Raw genomic sequence first — 18,107 nt, 5'->3', positions numbered from 1 at the left:
TATAGGTTTAATCTTCACTTAATTACACTATTTACATTCCTCTATAGCCTAAGTATATTTTACAGTAATTAAGTCTATTTACATATAATTAAAATACTAAGGACCTCCCCTAAGTCAGTAATTAAAATACAATATTAAGTAGCATTGAGTGTATAAAACTACTGTATCAGTATTTTGGACATTAGCACCTTATTGGCGTACCATCGGGATTGGTTGGTATTTTCGGCTTACATACTTTCTTCTTTCCTTCGGCGCTACTTACCATTGTACACGTAAAAGTGAAGTAGCCACAGGAGGACGACTTTGTGTAGTAAGTGTGTGAGTATTGTTTTCTTATATTATTGTCATTGTCCAAATCTCTGGTCACCGATTTAGACATGGAAACGTACCGATCGTCATCACGTCTACTATTGAGTGAACGTAAGTTAGTTGGATGGACGTATTTACCGTAACTCGAAGGATATGTATACTTGACTTTTCCCGTGCCAGGAGTAAGAGTGACGGTCTGCGCCTGAGATGGAGAATCCCTAGAGCCGACTACGTATGTCTTGTCTTTTGAAGCAACTGATTTCACACTTCCTGTAAAACCGATGGGTATAGTATATCCTCCTGTGCCGGGCACACGCTCCCCAGGCTGGTATATTCTTTTTTCGTCTGGCCTTTCCGAACTTTTCTGCGTTATTTCGGCGTCGTGCTTTTTAAGAGATCCCAAAACAATGTGTTGCGTATTACCACCCGTGCTTTGAAGCACATCTACTCCCTTTCTCGGGCTTTGTAGAGATTGATGGGTGGCATCTCCTCTGTATTCGTCATAATTAGGAAACTCGGCTCCTTGATCGACTTCCGTTCCGTCTGGTATGAAAGCGCTCTCAGGATCATAATCATCATTGTCGTCTTTATCTGTCGTGTACGTATCGTATTCGGTGCCATAATAATTGTGGAATGATCGCCTGTTATCTGTTAAAGTAGGTTCCAAGGGTGTGGTCTCATAAGAATGATGGTCCGCGTGGGGATGAGCATCATATTTACTTTCTGAATCTGTTAATGATTCATCAAAACTCTTTTCCGTTGTTGTTACTTCTTCCTCTTTTTGTTCTTCCACTACTAGTTCTGGAAGTGCTGGCGTTGTCTCGGGTGTTTTTTCAGTTTCTAGTTCCAGCGGTGGTTCAGTGAGATCCACGTTTATATTCTTATCTTTCTCATTGAAGACATCTATTTTTTCAAATGCTAGTCTATTCGGGAATATGGCATCCTTATCAATACTAGCCCCAGCCTGAGCGGCACCGTTATATGTTATACCATACTTAAAGGTACCATGTAATTGAGATTGTGACTGACCAGTTCGTCCACTTGATTGGGCTGATGCCATTCCTCCACCGACAAACGGAGTTTTCTGAAGATCGTGCTTTGACTTTTCATTATCTTTGTATGGGGTGAATCCAATTTGTGCTTGCGACGATGTGCTGCCAGGACCACGCGCTTGAGCGTCAGCTGTACCTCCCTTAACGCTGCCTTGTACTTGTGAGTTAGAAGAATGCATTGCCCCACTACTCTGGGAATTTGTTTGTACGGATCCTGTCTCAGATCCTAATTGAACACTTGCTTGAGATTTATTATTACGGCCACTTCCAGTTGCTGAACTTGACGCTCCTTTCTTGCCTCCACTTACCTCGCTTTCAGCCTCTTTGTTTTCACCTGCTATTTGTGCTTGTGCTTGGAATGAACCACTTCCTGAATATGTTCCTTGTACATGAGTCTGAGCACGCGCTTTATCATTTCCTCCCTTTGAAGTTGCACTGGCCGTTGTACCATTGATTGCTTGAGATACAACTGCTTCTGCTTCTGAATCGTCCTCATTAGCGACAGACTGGGGATCAACATAATTTTGTGGTACATCTGAAATTTAAAGAAAAGCACTATGGAATACGCTATATAATGTACGAATATATTGTTATAATAATTATCCTTATACACTTACTATTGTATGTAGGATTTGTTCCTCCAACCTGAAAAAGTAATAAAATTATATTTTAAATACTATTAATTACTTTTCAATGCAGATGAGGTGCATTTATACTTATCAGCTTATACTAAATATTTGACTTTACTCGAATATCCCTAAAATCTTAGTAACATATAGAAATGGAAGGGTAAATTAATACAAATTATCACTCATTATTTGAAGTATCTTTGATTTATGCTTTAATTTTTAAAAATTGTCTTATGCTTCAGCGTTATGTTATAATACTTGTTACAAAATTGCAATGAATCTTACCTCATATTGCGAGCCAGTCTGGCCATTTGGATACCGCAAAGTACCATCGCTTCCAATTGATCCAGAATTTCCATATGGGCCATTCGGTCCTCCACCTACTTTATCAGGACTGTTTCTATAAACGTATTTATCTTCAGGAAGAGATGGTCCACTAGGTAAGCTGCCGCCGGAACCAGTCAGACTAGGTGTATACTGACCACTTCCACCTCCAGTTCCCGAATCAGGCCTGTAATTAGTCCTTTGCCCTTCACGACCAGAAGGTGATCCATTGGCAAAATCGTATTGACCTTCTCCAGGATTAAAGGGGCCTCCTGAGCTACTGGTTTCTGACCCGGAACCTCTAGGAATGAATTGTCCACCTGATCCCATAGAAGAACCAGTACCGGGAGAATATTGACCTCCAGGGCCTCCAGTCCCGGAACCTATATCTCTTCCAGGAATGTATTGTCCACCTGATCCTGTAGAAGGACCAGTACCAGGAGAATATTGACCTCCAGGGCTTCCAGTCCCGGAACCTATATCTCTTCCAGGTATGTATTGTCCACCTGATCCCGTAGAAGGACCAGTACCAGGAGAATATTGACCTCCAGGGCCTCCAGTCCCAGAGCCTATATCTCTTCCAGGAATGTATTGTCCATCTGATCCCGTAGAGGGACCAGTACCAGGAGAATATTGACCTCCAGGACCTCCAGTTCTGGAGCCTATATCTCTTCCAGGAATGTATTGTCCACCTGATCCCGTAGAGGGACCAGTACCAGGAGAATATTGACCTCCAGGACCTCCATTTCCGGAACCCATATCCCTTCCAGGAATGTATTGTCCAACTGATCCTGTAGAAGGACCAGTACTAGGAGAATATTGGCTTCCAGGGCCTCCAGTCCCGGAACCTATATCTCTTCCGGGAATGTATTGTCCACTAGATCCCGTAGAAGAACCAGTACCAGGAGAATATTGACCTCCAGGGCCTCCAGTCCCGGAACCTATATCTCTTCCAGGAATGTATTGTCCACCTGATCCCGTAGAGGGACCAGTACCAGGAGAATATTGACCTCCAGGACCTCCAGTCCCGGAACCTATATCCCTTCCAGGAATGTATTGTCCACCTGATCCCGTAGAGGGGCCAGTACCAGGAGAATATTGACCTCCAGGACCTCCATTTCCGGAACCCATATCCCTTCCAGGAATGTATTGTGCAACTGATCCTGTAGAAGAACCAGTACCAGGAGAATATTGACCTCCAGGGCCTCCAGTCCCGGAACCTATATCTCTTCCAGGAATGTATTGTCCACCTGATCCCGTAGAAGAACCAGTACCAGGAGAATATTGACCTCCAGGACCTCCAGTTCCGGGGCCTATATCTCTTCCAGGAATGTATTGTCCACCTGATCCCGTAGAAGGACCAGTACCAGGAGAATATTGACCTGCAAGGCCTCCATTTCCAGAACCCGTATCCCTTCCAGGAATGTATTGTCCAACTGATCCTGTAGAGGGACCAGGAGAATATTGGCTTCCAGGGCCTCCAGTCCCGGAACCTATATCTCTTCCAGGAATGTATTGTCCACCTGATCCCGTAGAAGGACCAGCACCAGGAGAATATTGACCTCCAAGGCCTCCATTTCCGGAACCCATATCTCTTCCAGGAATGTATTGCCCACTTGATCCCGTAGAAGGACCAGTACTAGGAGAATATTGACCTCTAGGGCCTCCATTTCCTGAACCCATATCTCTTCCAGGAATGTATTGTCCACCTGATCCTGTAGAAGGACCAATACTAGGAGAATATTGACCTCCAGGTCCTCCAGTTTCGGAGCCTATATCTCTTCCAGGAATGTACTGTCCACCTGATCCCGTAGAAGGACCAGCACCAGGAGAATATTGTCCACCAATTCCTATTCCAGGGCTACTTCCAGACGTGACTTGCCTGCCTGGACCCACGACGCCTGATTGTGATCCACTCCCTGGTAAATATTGTCCTCTTGGATTATACTGTCCACCTGCACCGTAGCCATCGTTTCCATGAACAAATTGATTTCCTGGAGGAGTATATTTGTTACTTGGATATGGATACTGTCCGCCCGGTCTAAAACCACTTACAAGTTCTGGGCTATATTGTCTAGGTCCATTTTGGACATTATGGCGTTCCCCTGGTCCTTCAGATCCATAATTTTCTCCAGGCTGAGTTACTCCTGGAGCTAATAGATTCTTGGGGCTCCCTCCACTATTTTGACCATAAGCACTTTGTAGTTTTGTCGTCTCAGGTACTTCACAACAAACATAAGATTTTCCATCAGGCCCTTGGAATGGGCCTGAAGGTGGCCAATTTCCCTGGTTGCCTCCTGATACATATGAACCAGGGGGATAACTGTTCCGATCATAATTAGCAATACCCGTTGGAGTCTGCTGAGGAACAATTGCTTGACCGTTAGCTCCTGGTGGTGCATTATCAGGTCTTGTTTTTGGATTAAAAGCATTTAGTTGACCAGGTGGTATAGACGACCCACTCGGTATATAACTTTCTCCTCCATTTTGTCCTGGAGAGTAAGGTCCACTTGGCCTTGGATTGTAATAGGAACCATCATCGGGATTAACGGAAGGTTGATTATAATTTTTATTTGGATAATGTTGCACGTTATTATTATTCTTTCCAGTTTGACCTGGTATGATTGGTATGTAATTTCCCCGTGAACTTGGTTCGCCTCTGCCACCTGGAGTTGGATATTTGGTTTGGTCATTTAAATCGTTTATAGGCATACCATTGTGACCACCGGCCTGAACCGGGTAGCCTTTCTGTGGCAAACCATAATTATTACCTGTATTTAATGGGTTTGTGTCACTTTTAGGTAAATTGCCACTTGGAAGAGACCTGTCTGTTTGTCCTCCAAATCTGTCTGAGGGAGTTCCGCCGTTTCTATACGGACTATCTGGACCGACTCCCCCTGATTGGATATCTTTTCCTGGTCCATAACCATTGCTGCCGGGATAACTCGATCCTGAGCCTCGAGGACCATAATTATAAGATGGACCATAGCCACTTCTATCCCCACCAGGGCCATAACCGGTTCGTTGATTGTCAGACGACGACCCTGGTATAATTTTGCCATCTGGTCTGTAACTACTACCGATATATCCATTTGGACTATTCAAACCTGTGCTGTCTGGGTTATATGAGTAAGTATCAGGCGATTGGCCTGGATGCCTAGTTCCTCCAGGATGACGCGATGAATACTCAGGGCCAGTGCCAGGCCAGCTTCGACCGTAATCTGTTGTTCTTCCGGGCTGATGTCTTAAGCTCTCGACTTCCTGTCTTGGTGCGCCGTAGCAATCATCGCAACTCGGATCATAAATGGACTGGCTTTGTGCTTGGCCCATTCCGCTGTTACCACCTAAGGTAATAAAATAATGTTTCAGTGAAGTTTTATGTTTTTGTGTTTTTCAATTTTGAGCAAAACTTTTTTCGTTTATACATGCTTATCGTATACTTACTGACACTTGCTCTTGAAGAATCTGCTGCAGAATGGGCCTCCGCCTTGCCCTCGTCTTTTCCATTTCCTTTATCTATAGCCAAGTATTGTGACTGAGTTTGGCCTCGATATTTTCCTCTGGGAGTAAAGGTTGCCTGTCTTCGAGCTCTTGAATACCGAGGGCGAAAATAAACGAATGGTTCATGTAGATTAGCAGTGTTGACGTGAACAACTACTTTACAAAATATATTTTTTGTAAATCCCTTAACGAGTCCAAGTGGTTCAACCTGAAACACAGCGTTATGATTTCTTAATAAACATAAAGCTAAATAAAAGTAGGAAGGTTTCCTGTCGCACTGCAATACTTTGAAGTAAAATTTATAGTAGAATATAAGACTATGTATCATGTTTATCTAAAACACGCTAAGCATCTACGGTCAGTCTTTTTTATATTCTTGAAATAAATAACAGTGGTAATTGTCCAACTAGTTAGTTTAAAATACTAAAGAGGAGGGAGAAGATATGTCTCTGCCTTGACACAAAATTTTTGAACTAAAACGGTTATGTTAATATTACAATAAAATAGGTCAAGGCAAACGAACGTTGACAATAAAGTTATCATCTAATGTTTAAAAAGATAAAAATATAACTTGCAGCCTTGATAACAGTTCGTGACTTCTTGCAAATGTACAAATGATTATAATAAAACATTAGATAAAATTTAATATAAATACTGCGATAAACGTCAAATCCCGTAATGATTTGCGTCGGTTTTTGCACAATAAACATGGCCATTTTATTTTAGTCCCACTCGAGTATATTGTTCTATGTTGAAAACACCAACTACATATACCAAATATTGAAAATTTGCTATTAAGTAGCCATTAAGAAAAAAACTATTGATCTGCTTGGAATGTGTCGCCTAGATAAAGCCTAATTATGTTTTCCATTAAAATTAATTGAGTTATATTGATTTATAAATAAAATTTATTTCGTACAAGTAACATAGGTTTATCAAAAACAGTTAAATTCCGTTTCCATACCAAAACTTTATTTGTTACACATTATATACGAAATATGTTTTCTGTAGCTTTAAAGAGCCGGATGTTTTTACCCCAAAATAAGATAAACATAAGAAAATAAGAAAAATATTCAGCGATACAAAATTGTCGTTTTTGTTACGTCACCCAACTGAAGAGCTTTCTTCAAGCCTTTACAAAATGAATAGCTCAAAGCGCTGACCCACTTTTTACCCCTAGACTTTAAGTGTTTACGCTCACTTTTAGAACGAAATACATAAAATAAACAAAAAATAGGTAAATAATAATTAAATCATCTTACAATATGCACTAATTTACGCCGAATAAAATATAAATTATGATAATCAAGACCCCTCTTTATCTATTTAGGAAAGGATTTCATTTCGTAATTTACATCCTTTGCTCTTGTTTAGTTAAATCATTTTAGGTCAACGGAAAGCCGGACTGCGGCACAGATCGCCGTGATAACCTTTACTTGCTTATTATCTGGTTGTCCTAAAATCGAAATAATTCCTCACATATGCCTGGTTACGTATAAGACAATTTATTATTTAGGTTTTATATTATTCGCAACAGAATTCGCCAAATCGCAGAAGCAGCATATTTAATACCTTTATACAGGTACCAATTTAAAAGTAATTATTGGTACTTTAATATTTATTACACTTATTTCTATAATTCTTCTGTAGAAAGAATTATTAAAATCATCGAAGAAGAAGTCGATTGATTTTGATAGGTTAAGTTAAATATCGTTCAATAATAAATAATTGCAGATACAGACACAAGGGTGCCCAAAGCCCATCAAACAAAGAAATGACATACAAGTTACACTGTAATAAAGCTCTTACCGTGTGAAATTGGTCACGCAATCTCGTCACTTCAAAAGAACTGATTGCACCACACACGTGTGATGGTGATATTGCGATGTCATCTTGATCTTGATTCGATGAGTATAATTGACAATCTTCTGATCCATGTGATTTGCAAAGTATGTATTTCTAGAATAACATAAAGATATTTTATATATAGCAGACATTATAGTAAAATATTTTTATTGGTGCTTCTAATAACCTTACTCAAGGCCGATACAGAAGTCGACTAATATCTTAAAAAATGCAAAGTGGTTTAATTTAAATGGGTGTAGTTTGAATTAAAAAGAAGCCTCCGAGTTCTAACCAGGTCAAATGGTGTTGTAATAATTTAAAAAATGACACCTAGTAAAATAAAACTCGTTGCTACCGCTATTGCATTATATGAAATTATTTTTCTTAGACACTTCATAAATTTCCGAGCTTTAATTTACCGAGATTACTTAACGGCTTATGAATTGAATAGTTCACTATTAAATTATTAAATGTAGTGTAAGCTTTCATAAATAAACACTTACGTAAAGTTGATATACGAACATAACAAATATACTGTTATTAAAATATATTTTTTTTGTACTTTTGAGTATTTATCTGCTGTTTAAGATTAATATATTCTTAACCACATACAAAAGTAGTAATATTTGACTATAAAAACCATTAACTATTAAGTTGGTTATATATATGTCGCAGCCAACTAGCTTAATTAGCAGTTCTACTGAAGCCTCTGAACTAAACAGCGCCGTTTAATTAGCGACCTGAAAAATATTTAGGCAGTTGATCTAACAGCTGGAAAAATGACTTGGATCTATGACGTTGACCGACGATGACTTGCTAGGCAAGCTGTTGACTCTTAATTTAGTTATATTTTCTGCGACTCTCAAACTCTTCAAGCTGTCACTATGACGTCGGCACACCACAACTTTGATGGCATTTTCCAAAGTTAAATGAAAAACGACAAGTACAATGGAACCGTGTAGTGACAATGATAATGTGAATTTAGCTGTGACTGTGACTCAAGCAATTTAATTTTTAAAGAAATACTATTTATGTCAGATCTTTTAATTATTATTTCTGCCACATGGTCGCTATATCGTACGAATGGCCTAAGCATTAGCCAGCCAGTTTATTAAATGTTGGTACAAACGCTACGGCTGAATATTTTTCAGGCCACTAGTTAAACGGCGCTATTTAGTTAAAAGGCTAGGCTGTTAATGAACGGCTTATTAAGCTAACTGGCTGCGACATATGTATATAAAAAAAAAGATGAAAAAAATTGCGTTTAACGATTTATATGTATTAGAAATGCATTAATTTGTTTGTTATTCAATTGTTACGATAAAGAAAAACGATTATATTTAAATAATATACAGAAAAGGAATAAGAACTTTATTTCGTTAACAATTGCATTGTGCTAATGAAACGAAACGAACAAAGATGACCAAGCTAGGCCATTAAGTGTGCCATTCTTAACAAAGAAGCTTTTATGCCGAAAATTAGATTATTTTCAACAAAAGACTGAATGAAATATGCTCATTATAGAGCAATACAGCCAGTCAGTTTCTTTTTTTGCCAAGTTCGTTCGTCGTCCGTCTTTCCACAACAAAGCGTTTTATAAAGAAGCTTTTCGCCACGCACCACCTTTGTGGGACACAGTGAAGTATTTCCGAACCAATTCGACTTCAAGGTCATTCAAGAAAAGACTGTACCAAACAAAATGCTGGCAATGCACTTGCGAGCCCTCTGGCAATGTGAGTCTAGTCTAGTCAAGTGTAAGTCTAGGGCGGTATAACTTAACATCAGGTGAGCTTAAAAAAATCCGTGATCTCTGAATGCAAAAAGATCATGATGAGAGAGATCGATTTCCTGTTCAGCAAATGACAATAGAATTTTGTAATTTGTTCTCGGCATTATCCCGTTTGGTTATGAGATGACGGAGTATTTTACCTTCTTATATAGCCCTCATAAATCTTAACAAATGCAGCCTTATTAATTATACCGCACTTCTTGCTACCATGGACTCGATACAGATTTTATTTCCATAAAAAAGATTGGTAACTATGGCGACAGACACGGTACTTTAATCGTTTCATAATAAAGTTTCGCCGAAAATTGACTAAACCAATCACTGAAGAAGCCGCATTTTCATGGTTTCTTTCTATTAAATTGTGCGCGGAATGGGCAAGAAAACTGTCGATTTTAACATTATTTTATCTACGTAAAAATTATTTTGCCTTTCAAAAATCTTTTCAAATAAAATCAAATATGGTATTACTTTTAATGATTGCTCCTATATCAAATAAAAATGTATAGACTCAAAATTTGTATGTTTAAAACTCAATAATAACAAGGTAAAAAGATTAGTTTTATTAAACGGAAGATATATTGGTGACTTAAAACTATGTTCTTATTCAAATTACATTAGGGAGACGGACAACTAACAGATATTAAATTTAACAACGGGGATACAAGCGTCTATTCATTAAAAAAAGGCTTTCGCATGTGTTATAAATACAGAAATAGTCTTACCTGCGCCTGCGTTTGTGTAAAAAGGAAAACTAGGGCCACTAAGGGCAGGCTCGCGCGAGTTGCCCGCATGCCTGTCTTGTCCACTCTGGCAATTCTCATCTGACCTCACTCTGAACTCGAAGATACACGCTCCGAATTTCGGCGATAGCCACGAGGAAGTAAAGATAATATATTGATTAGCGAATTTCTTGGTATGTGTGCTAATTGCGGTTTTACGCATGATTTCTGATATAGGATTCATTAATACCGCGCGTGCCTATAACCTAATGTTGCGTCAATAGTTGCGCAGCCATGAATCGAACTCACGACCTGAAACTTTAGTGAGCTTGAGGTCGTGCGTTCCGAAGGAACCATAAATTAGAAATATACAATTAAAGGAGTGAAAGAAGTTGTATACTACAAATAAAACTAAGACAAAGTTTTTAATTTTTTAATCAAAACTATAAATCAACGAGTATAAAGCTGTAAGTGGTTTACCTTAAATCTACGATTATTAAACAGAGGGAATGCGAATGTTTAAAGCGGGTGTAAAATTCATTTGGACATTTAATTAATATTGTCCTCGGCAGGTCCAAACTTTAACAAGCTATTTCTTCCATTTTCCAATCAAGGCAGCTCAAGCTATCCCACTTATTTGTCACCAATAACACAAATAATGAGGTCGTTCGAATGCACTTATGTTTTAATTTGAGCAATTGCTTCGTGATAATTATAATCTGGTTATTTCTGAACTAACATTCGAATCTTTTTTCTTATAAGAATGGGTGGGGTAAACGAATCGTTGGCCGTAATAGTTGGAGTGAGTTTCGGCGGGGCTCTTCACGGGGCCTCGTCTATAATAATCAAGGTTGCTTTCACATTCACACGCAAGTCTACTCTCTGAACCGCTACTTTCCAATTGATATTTTGGTACCACGATCAAATTTTCCGTTGATTTAGTAGGCTGACAGTTGTGGCTGTGAGTTCTGACATAGGTCTGATAGTGGTGTGGTGTACCACTCTGCCTATGGGAATGCTTCTCCTGCGGGTGATGTTGGTAGTCATGGTGACTCTGAGTGCTGCGACCGCTATGACTTCGACCGTGACTTTTAGATCTACTTGAATGTTTCGTAGTAGTGTCTAAATAGCCATAACCGAAACCGTAGCCCCCAATAGCTTTTGTAGCTAGATTATCCCACGATTTGGGTTTTACATGCTGGTGTGCGCTTTGGTATTGAATTTTTGGAGAAGATTTAGCTTCAGAGCGATCATTCTCCCAAAACAAGGTATCACTGCTGAGTGAAGTACTGTAGCTGGACACAGAGTTATCGCACGGAACCGTGGCGTTGCTCGTGGCGTACGATTGAAGACTGCACTGGCTCGTTTGTGTCGATTCCGTGGTCAAATACCGGTATCTTCCGGAACAATGTCCTGACGTACACACTTTCTTTGAGTGAGCATGATTACATTCAGTCTTCTGTGTTGATTTGTCGACATGATGTTTTTCTTTTCGTTTATGCTCCTTTGAGCATTCCTTCTTTCTCCTGATTTTTTTCCTAGCATTAGGTACACAATGAGGATCGCAGCAAGGGCTAGCAAGATCGTAAGCTTCTAGACTGTTTGCGTCCTGGTTGCTATATGCGGGAACGCATGGAGCACAGCTGTGGTTGTGACTCCTGTGAGGCTTGCTATGTTTTCCATTTGAAACCTTGTAGGCTTCTGACGCACGGTGACATTCGCCTGTCGCTTTCACGACATAATGATGGCAGTCGCGTCGGTTTCGTGGTGAACCAACTGTAATGACGAAGCTGCCGGTGTGGATATTTGGTTGTATAATACACGTACCGTATCGGGGATCTAAATATTGATACATGAACACGTTAGGTTGAGGCGGCTTAGCGGCGGTTACGTTTTCGCTCGATAGAGTGGGTCGGCAGTAAGAGCTAATATTGTCTGCGGTCGGTTCTTCAGAGTCTGAGATAATATCCGATGGAGAGGTTTTCTTCTTCTGCGAGGGTAGACTGTGGGTTTTCCAGTTGGAATCGAATACTTGCCTTTCTCGGATCGATAGTTGTTCCAGCTCCCGCATTTTGTTTTGAAGAGTTCGTTGTATGTTAATGTACTTAAGATGAAGTTCAACTTTTCGGACGCAGTCTTCAAATATCACAACGATACGCATGCGTGAGTCGCAGGCGTTAATGGCGGTGACAATAGCTGCGTGGTCAGCTCTCTCCACGTCATTGCCGTTGATGGACAGAATGACATCACCTTCACGCATGCCGGCGAGTGCTGCCGGACCCTCAGCCTCCACATGATCCACATAAGTGATCACCTCGATCTCTTGTTCCTGATTTAAACAAGAGTTGAGTTACATTTGAAAATTAAATTCTTTAACATATAATTACTTAAATTATGCTACTATGCATAAAAATTATTTGGCAGAGATAAATAAATTTGATGGTTGAGGAAAGGCCTACGGCGTAAAGCGGCTACTGAAAATTAGGTTTTAGTGTTGTGTAGGACCATAAGGTATATAGGGGACTTTTCTCACCTTTTTATAATGTATCCCATAGCTTTGTAGTGTAAAGCCGTAGTTCCCATTTTTCTTTTCTACAATTATTGTGCGTCTACGACCGTCTTCTTCGGATTTACCAGTTCTTTCTGATTTTATTGACTCTCTAATCTATAAAAAAACATTAATATAAACATTTTATATAAAGAAAACATAGTCATCGTTGTCAATGGACGTACAGTCATCTATTTATAATTATTATTTATTAATTAGGCTTTAGTCAATTACCGTCTAAAATTCGTAATATTAGCACGTTTAACCAATTCAAAAGTGCATTAAAGAAACATATCAGAATGAGCCTAGTAGACTAAAATTAGGACGGCTGATGGCGACGTATATCTCGTTCGTATATTTTAAGTTAAAAAAATTGTAATGGGAAATGAAGTTTCTTAAACATTATTTACAGAATGTCACAATCTATCTCGGGCTTCGGACACAAGTTTCAAGGTCTTTGGTAAAATTATTGAATTAAATCAATTAATCGTGATTATCGTACTTTTCCAATAAAAAAAAGTTTTTTTTTTAGATATTTTAGTTAGCATTCTAGTCTAAATTAAATCTTTTGTTTTTTTTTAATTTATAACCCTCTACTCCCCTGCCATATTGTCCAGGGACTTTTCATACCACATTTTTTCCAAAAATAAAAACTCAATTTTTTACAAATAAAAACTCAAAACTAAATTTAATTAATTCTACTAGTTCGCGAATGGCAGGCGTCGCGAAATACGCCCCGGCTGCATCGGTAATATTTTTATTTACAATATTCATGGGCGAGCCGGGGCGCAATTCTAAATTAAATCTTATATATTAAAGGTAGAAAATGGACTACACGTCAATGATTTAAAGGATTATAATTATTTTACATTAATATTTCTGAAACAGTTTTAAATTAATATAGCTGAAGCAAAAACATAAAACTAGTAAAAAAGGTAAACTGAGTGAATTTTTTTATTGATTTTACTTAACCCTCGACGGTGAAAGCAATGGAATATTCATAGATATAACATTTTCCTGAAGCTACGTTCGAGGTCATTACTAGGGTCATTGTCAATAAACAATAACACACAACCTGAATGTTTTCCATTTGAAATGCATGAAAATAAAACCTCGCTCACGAAAGTAAAATTTTTTAATAATGTGGAGCACATAGTTTCCTGTAACAAAGCAATGTTTTCACAGAAAATTTGAATTTAGTGCATTTAAAATCTACAAAATCAGTTCTTTTTGTACGCTTGTAATATAATTTGTACTTCACTTAATATTGATGAGTTGATGATTCAAAAGGGCAGGAGGCTCATCTGATGTTGAGTGATACCGCCCATGGACACTCTCAATTCCGGAGGTCTCGCGAGTGCGTTGCGGGCCTTATGCATATGATTAAATGATTTTTAAAATAGTATTAATTTAATACAGAAATCGTAAATGAAAATCAATATATGTACTATCATTGAACAAAAACAATATCGCATCATACGAATAAGTAGACCTTCGCACTAATAATTACATAATATGTCGTATATAACATAAACTTGCCTAACATAAAAGAACTTACAGAATTATCCAGCGAATCTTCCTTCGATTCAGTGCTTAAGTGTTTTTTACCATTGCTCATAGCACTTTGGCATCTCTCGTTCAGCTTTGGCGAACTCATCCCTAGTGGAATCCATCTGACACTGACCACGAGTTCACCTGCTAATATCCTTCCAAATAAAATGCTACCATTTTAAACTTTAATCCGACCAAAAACGCGGCATCACTCAGAGGTGGGTTATGTTTAATCATTAGGTGTTAGAACGCATGCGCGCTTTTGCGGGAACCGTTGCTACTGCTAGTCCTTTGTTTGTTTGTAGACATGCGCACTGAGGACGTGCTGAGTGCGCAAGCGTCGCATGTATGGCTCTAACTGTAATTGGTATGGTGCCCGATATGGGGGCTCAGCCATGGTGGTCTATAGAACGGTCAATAGGGCACGACATAAATAAAAATATTTTTTATTTTATTGATTTTTTATAGTAATCGCTGTTTTGTATAGGGTTAAAGAACATTAGAGTTATAAATAGTAAATAGTTTTTATATGTAAATAAGTAATTATCGTTTAGTTGCAATAAAAATATTGACTTGCGTATTTACCAAATTTATTAGGATATTAATCACAAATATCTTAAAAACATTGTTTTAGTCTAAATCGTACGGGGTATATTGAAGGCCAATTAAAGTATAAAGCATCAGGTCATATGTTCGTCATATTTACGAGCTCCATACTATGAAACATGTTTTAATATGTAAATATACTTTTAAACCGCTAAATCGACTTTCATTATTACTTAGAGTAAAAATTTTAATATAGCTTGCATGGTTTAATGTCTAAATGTATCTTAAATTAATCTACAGTTCTATTAAGCGAGAGATATGAAATATTTCTCTAAAGTCTAACTATGCTTATACAAAATTGGCGCTTAACATGCATGATGTTAAAATATATGGACGCTAAGGTTTTTTAACAAGAGTGCTGGCTTTTGTGTAGCTCACAACAGATACATTGGGAAGAGGTACAGGTATTTTGGAAATATTATTATTGAAGGATAGAAGTGGTGGAAGAGAGATGGACTGGACCCCAGCAGCCGCTGGAATGAAGAGTGAAGCCTTCGTGATGTTGGCTGGTATAACCACTTCCCGGGGAAGTCTTTGTAGAGGTGTAACATTGCCTAGAATAAACACAAATACATTTTACATGCTATGCCAGCACATTAAACCGTTTTGTGATGAGGCAAACAGATGATACAATAAATGTAATGGTAATTTGAGAATATTATAAACTATGGAAAGTTGTAAAAGGATTATTTGATGACAATACCTACCTAGTAGGCTCATATTTAGTGGAAACGGTGCATTGGCTGGAGCAACTCCTACTATATTCTCAGCAGTCACGTTAGTCACCAGAGGAGCAGGTATATTATTAAGGTTTATTCCAGTACCTTTGTTATGGTAGAATGTTATCGCTTCTTGTTGACCACTGCGAAAGACACGAGAGCAAATCATCCAATTGATCTAAAAACTATTTACAAATACAAATGGATGATTTATAATATTTTTTTATGACCATAATAGCAATGCAATGAGGTCTGCTAACGTGGTTGGTAAAATAAAATATTTAAAAAACGAGTTGAGCATGACGAGCGGTAACGCATGTTCGGCTCTGTACATCGAGAACAAACAACGTGTTTGGCGAGACAACGTTGAGATATTTACTACCGCAGCTAATAAATGGTCTATCCAGTCAAATATTAGATAGCCTAACGTTAAACAACTTAAAAATTAAGTTAAAAAACTAGTTTAATATGCATTTGTCGCGCTCGTAAACAAGACTAGGCTATGGTTACATTTATACAAACCACAAGGGTTGTCTAATCTAACATACATATTATGATTTTATTATACTATTGTGTAAAATAAAAAAATAAATAATAAATTGAGAGGTGTTGAGGGTTTTTTACCGGTTTTATCGAGACTTAGCGCTATGTTCAATATGTTTACATGACACAGGGATAATAGTATTTCTTAATAAAATCACCATCATCATACTAATAATGATTAATTTATTCTTACGTCTTATTCAAGTCCGAATCTTTTGTTTTGTTAGTTAAAATTCCTACTTGATAAACAGTAGCTCGAACCACATACCTAGAACAAAGTTAAATCAAAATTAAAAACATGTAACAAAAATTAGAGAAACAGTTTTTTAATTTATTTTCTCTATTAACTGACTAAAAAGGTAGGATAATGAAGAGTGAATGTAGTATGTAGTATGTTTCTCCACAAATTCTCGAAAACTAAATTCACATCTAAATCAGATTTAAATCGTGTGTATTCCAACGACCACGAATTTCTGGAGTCGACAGGTATTAATAATGTTAATAGGCATTTCGTCAAGCCAGGCAGTTGACCTTTTTAGAACGATTTCGTCTATAGTTCGAACATTGTTTAATTCCTAAAAAATCCATACTAAAACATTCCCCAGCACAATTGACCCGGTGATAATCTCTTTTGGCCAATTTAGGGTTGTAGCAAGAGTTAAACTATACCTAGATATTGATGATAATGCACTAGAATATGCGCAACCACAAGTGTGATCTATGCCAGGATTTTTATGGCCCGGGACCGGAATATGGCTATATTAGGCACATAACAGCATCCTGCGCGTCACGGATTAAAAAAAAATTGCAGTCGCTACGCCTCAGGCACACATTACACACACAGTACTAATGTGTGTACATTATTTCGTACACACAACATGCAAAAAAGTATCTTATAAGCACTTCTTGTCCGTATCGTATTCATCTAAATCAGCGGCGTCGTCATCATTTTTAAAAATCATGTTACTGATAGCTACTAAGAACAACTTTAAACATATACTTACATATCCTTTGGTGATGTCAAATTGATGTGTTTGTCATCGGCTGACGCATAATACACACACATTGACATGATCAGCACCTATAAGGTTAGAATGTTAAATATTAATAAAGTATGAGAAACGAAAAAAAATATTAATTAGTTCAAACTTAGCATAGGTAAATCCTACTTTTACCTATAATAGAGAGTAAAGTTTTAACATGAAAACTACTGAACCGTTTTGTCTCATTATTATAGAAATATAAAGCTAAATTATAATGTATATAACACCGAGTAATATATAACATAAGGCTACAATAAATGCGGCGTATCAATAAAAAATGTTGGGAAAAGGTCGCAAATATTATGCATTAAAAACGAGAGATTTAACGCCGTACAACAACATGGCACAGCTATTATTTAAATAAGCAGATGAGGTATCAGATCTAGACTATTTAAAAAACTTAGATAACCAAAGTATTTTTTACATTTACTTTAGGTATCTAATCTAATCTAATTTGATATTAATTAATATTATACACAGAAAAATCGGAATGTATTTAATATTTTGTTCTCTTGAATAATTTCAAAGATACTTTAAAATTCTGTCACACTTAGCTACATCATTCCTAAGTATTATATAATGATTCCAAGAAAAAAACGTAAACTTCAACATGCTTCTATTCTACTTGTGCTACTAACTTCCTAAGAATAATTACTTACACATATTTTAGTCATAATGAAAGAAACACACAATGGTTAAATAAACACAACTGAGACAATAAGAAAATAAGCGATATTTATATGAAACAAGATTCACTAGCAGTTGTGTGCAATAGTGTTAATCTAATTATATGTTATTATGACTATACTAATCATAAGTGTATATATTGTGACTTTCAGACTTCCATTATATCAGACTTACTTTAGTGTATTTAATTTTAGTAGTTTATCCCAACAATACCGAAACAAAATTTTTATCTAATGCAACTC

The 18,107-nt window shown here is 37.5% G+C and overlaps 3 protein-coding genes across 4 annotated transcripts; all 3 read right to left on the bottom strand.

Annotated features, from left to right (window-relative positions):
* On the bottom strand, positions 1–10,240 carry LOC123718872 (uncharacterized PE-PGRS family protein PE_PGRS54-like). The gene is made up of 6 exons (XM_045675818.1): positions 10,172–10,240; positions 7,625–7,774; positions 5,759–6,023; positions 2,276–5,658; positions 1,979–2,006; positions 1–1,896 (listed from the first exon to the last, which is right to left on the bottom strand). The coding sequence occupies exons 1-6, from the start codon at positions 10,238–10,240 to the stop codon at positions 182–184; spliced, it is 5,610 nt and encodes a 1,869-aa protein (XP_045531774.1). The 3' UTR covers positions 1–181.
* A 356-nt stretch (positions 10,241–10,596) lies between these two features.
* Positions 10,597–14,714, bottom strand: LOC123718838. The gene is made up of 3 exons (XM_045675752.1): positions 14,275–14,714; positions 12,702–12,833; positions 10,597–12,497 (listed from the first exon to the last, which is right to left on the bottom strand). Exons 1-3 carry the CDS (start codon positions 14,371–14,373, stop codon positions 10,881–10,883), a joined length of 1,848 nt encoding a protein of 615 aa, XP_045531708.1. The 5' UTR covers positions 14,374–14,714; the 3' UTR covers positions 10,597–10,880.
* A 126-nt stretch (positions 14,715–14,840) lies between these two features.
* On the bottom strand, positions 14,841–17,940 carry LOC123718840. 2 transcript variants are annotated; one of them, XM_045675755.1, is made up of 5 exons: positions 17,838–17,940; positions 17,140–17,216; positions 16,329–16,403; positions 15,581–15,735; positions 14,841–15,427 (listed from the first exon to the last, which is right to left on the bottom strand). In XM_045675755.1, exons 1-5 carry the CDS (start codon positions 17,850–17,852, stop codon positions 15,210–15,212), a joined length of 540 nt encoding a protein of 179 aa, XP_045531711.1. In that variant the 5' UTR covers positions 17,853–17,940; the 3' UTR covers positions 14,841–15,209. The 2 variants fall into 2 exon arrangements, with proteins under 2 accessions (XP_045531711.1, XP_045531712.1); XM_045675756.1 differs by lacking the exon at positions 17,838–17,940 and adding an exon at positions 17,311–17,389.
* Positions 17,941–18,107: the final 167 nt, after the last annotated feature.

This window comes from Pieris brassicae, chromosome Z (assembly GCF_905147105.1).
Source record: "Pieris brassicae chromosome Z, ilPieBrab1.1, whole genome shotgun sequence".
In the NCBI taxonomy this organism is placed as follows: domain Eukaryota; kingdom Metazoa; phylum Arthropoda; class Insecta; order Lepidoptera; family Pieridae; genus Pieris; species Pieris brassicae.
This window is presented reverse-complemented; position numbering and strand designations above follow the sequence as displayed.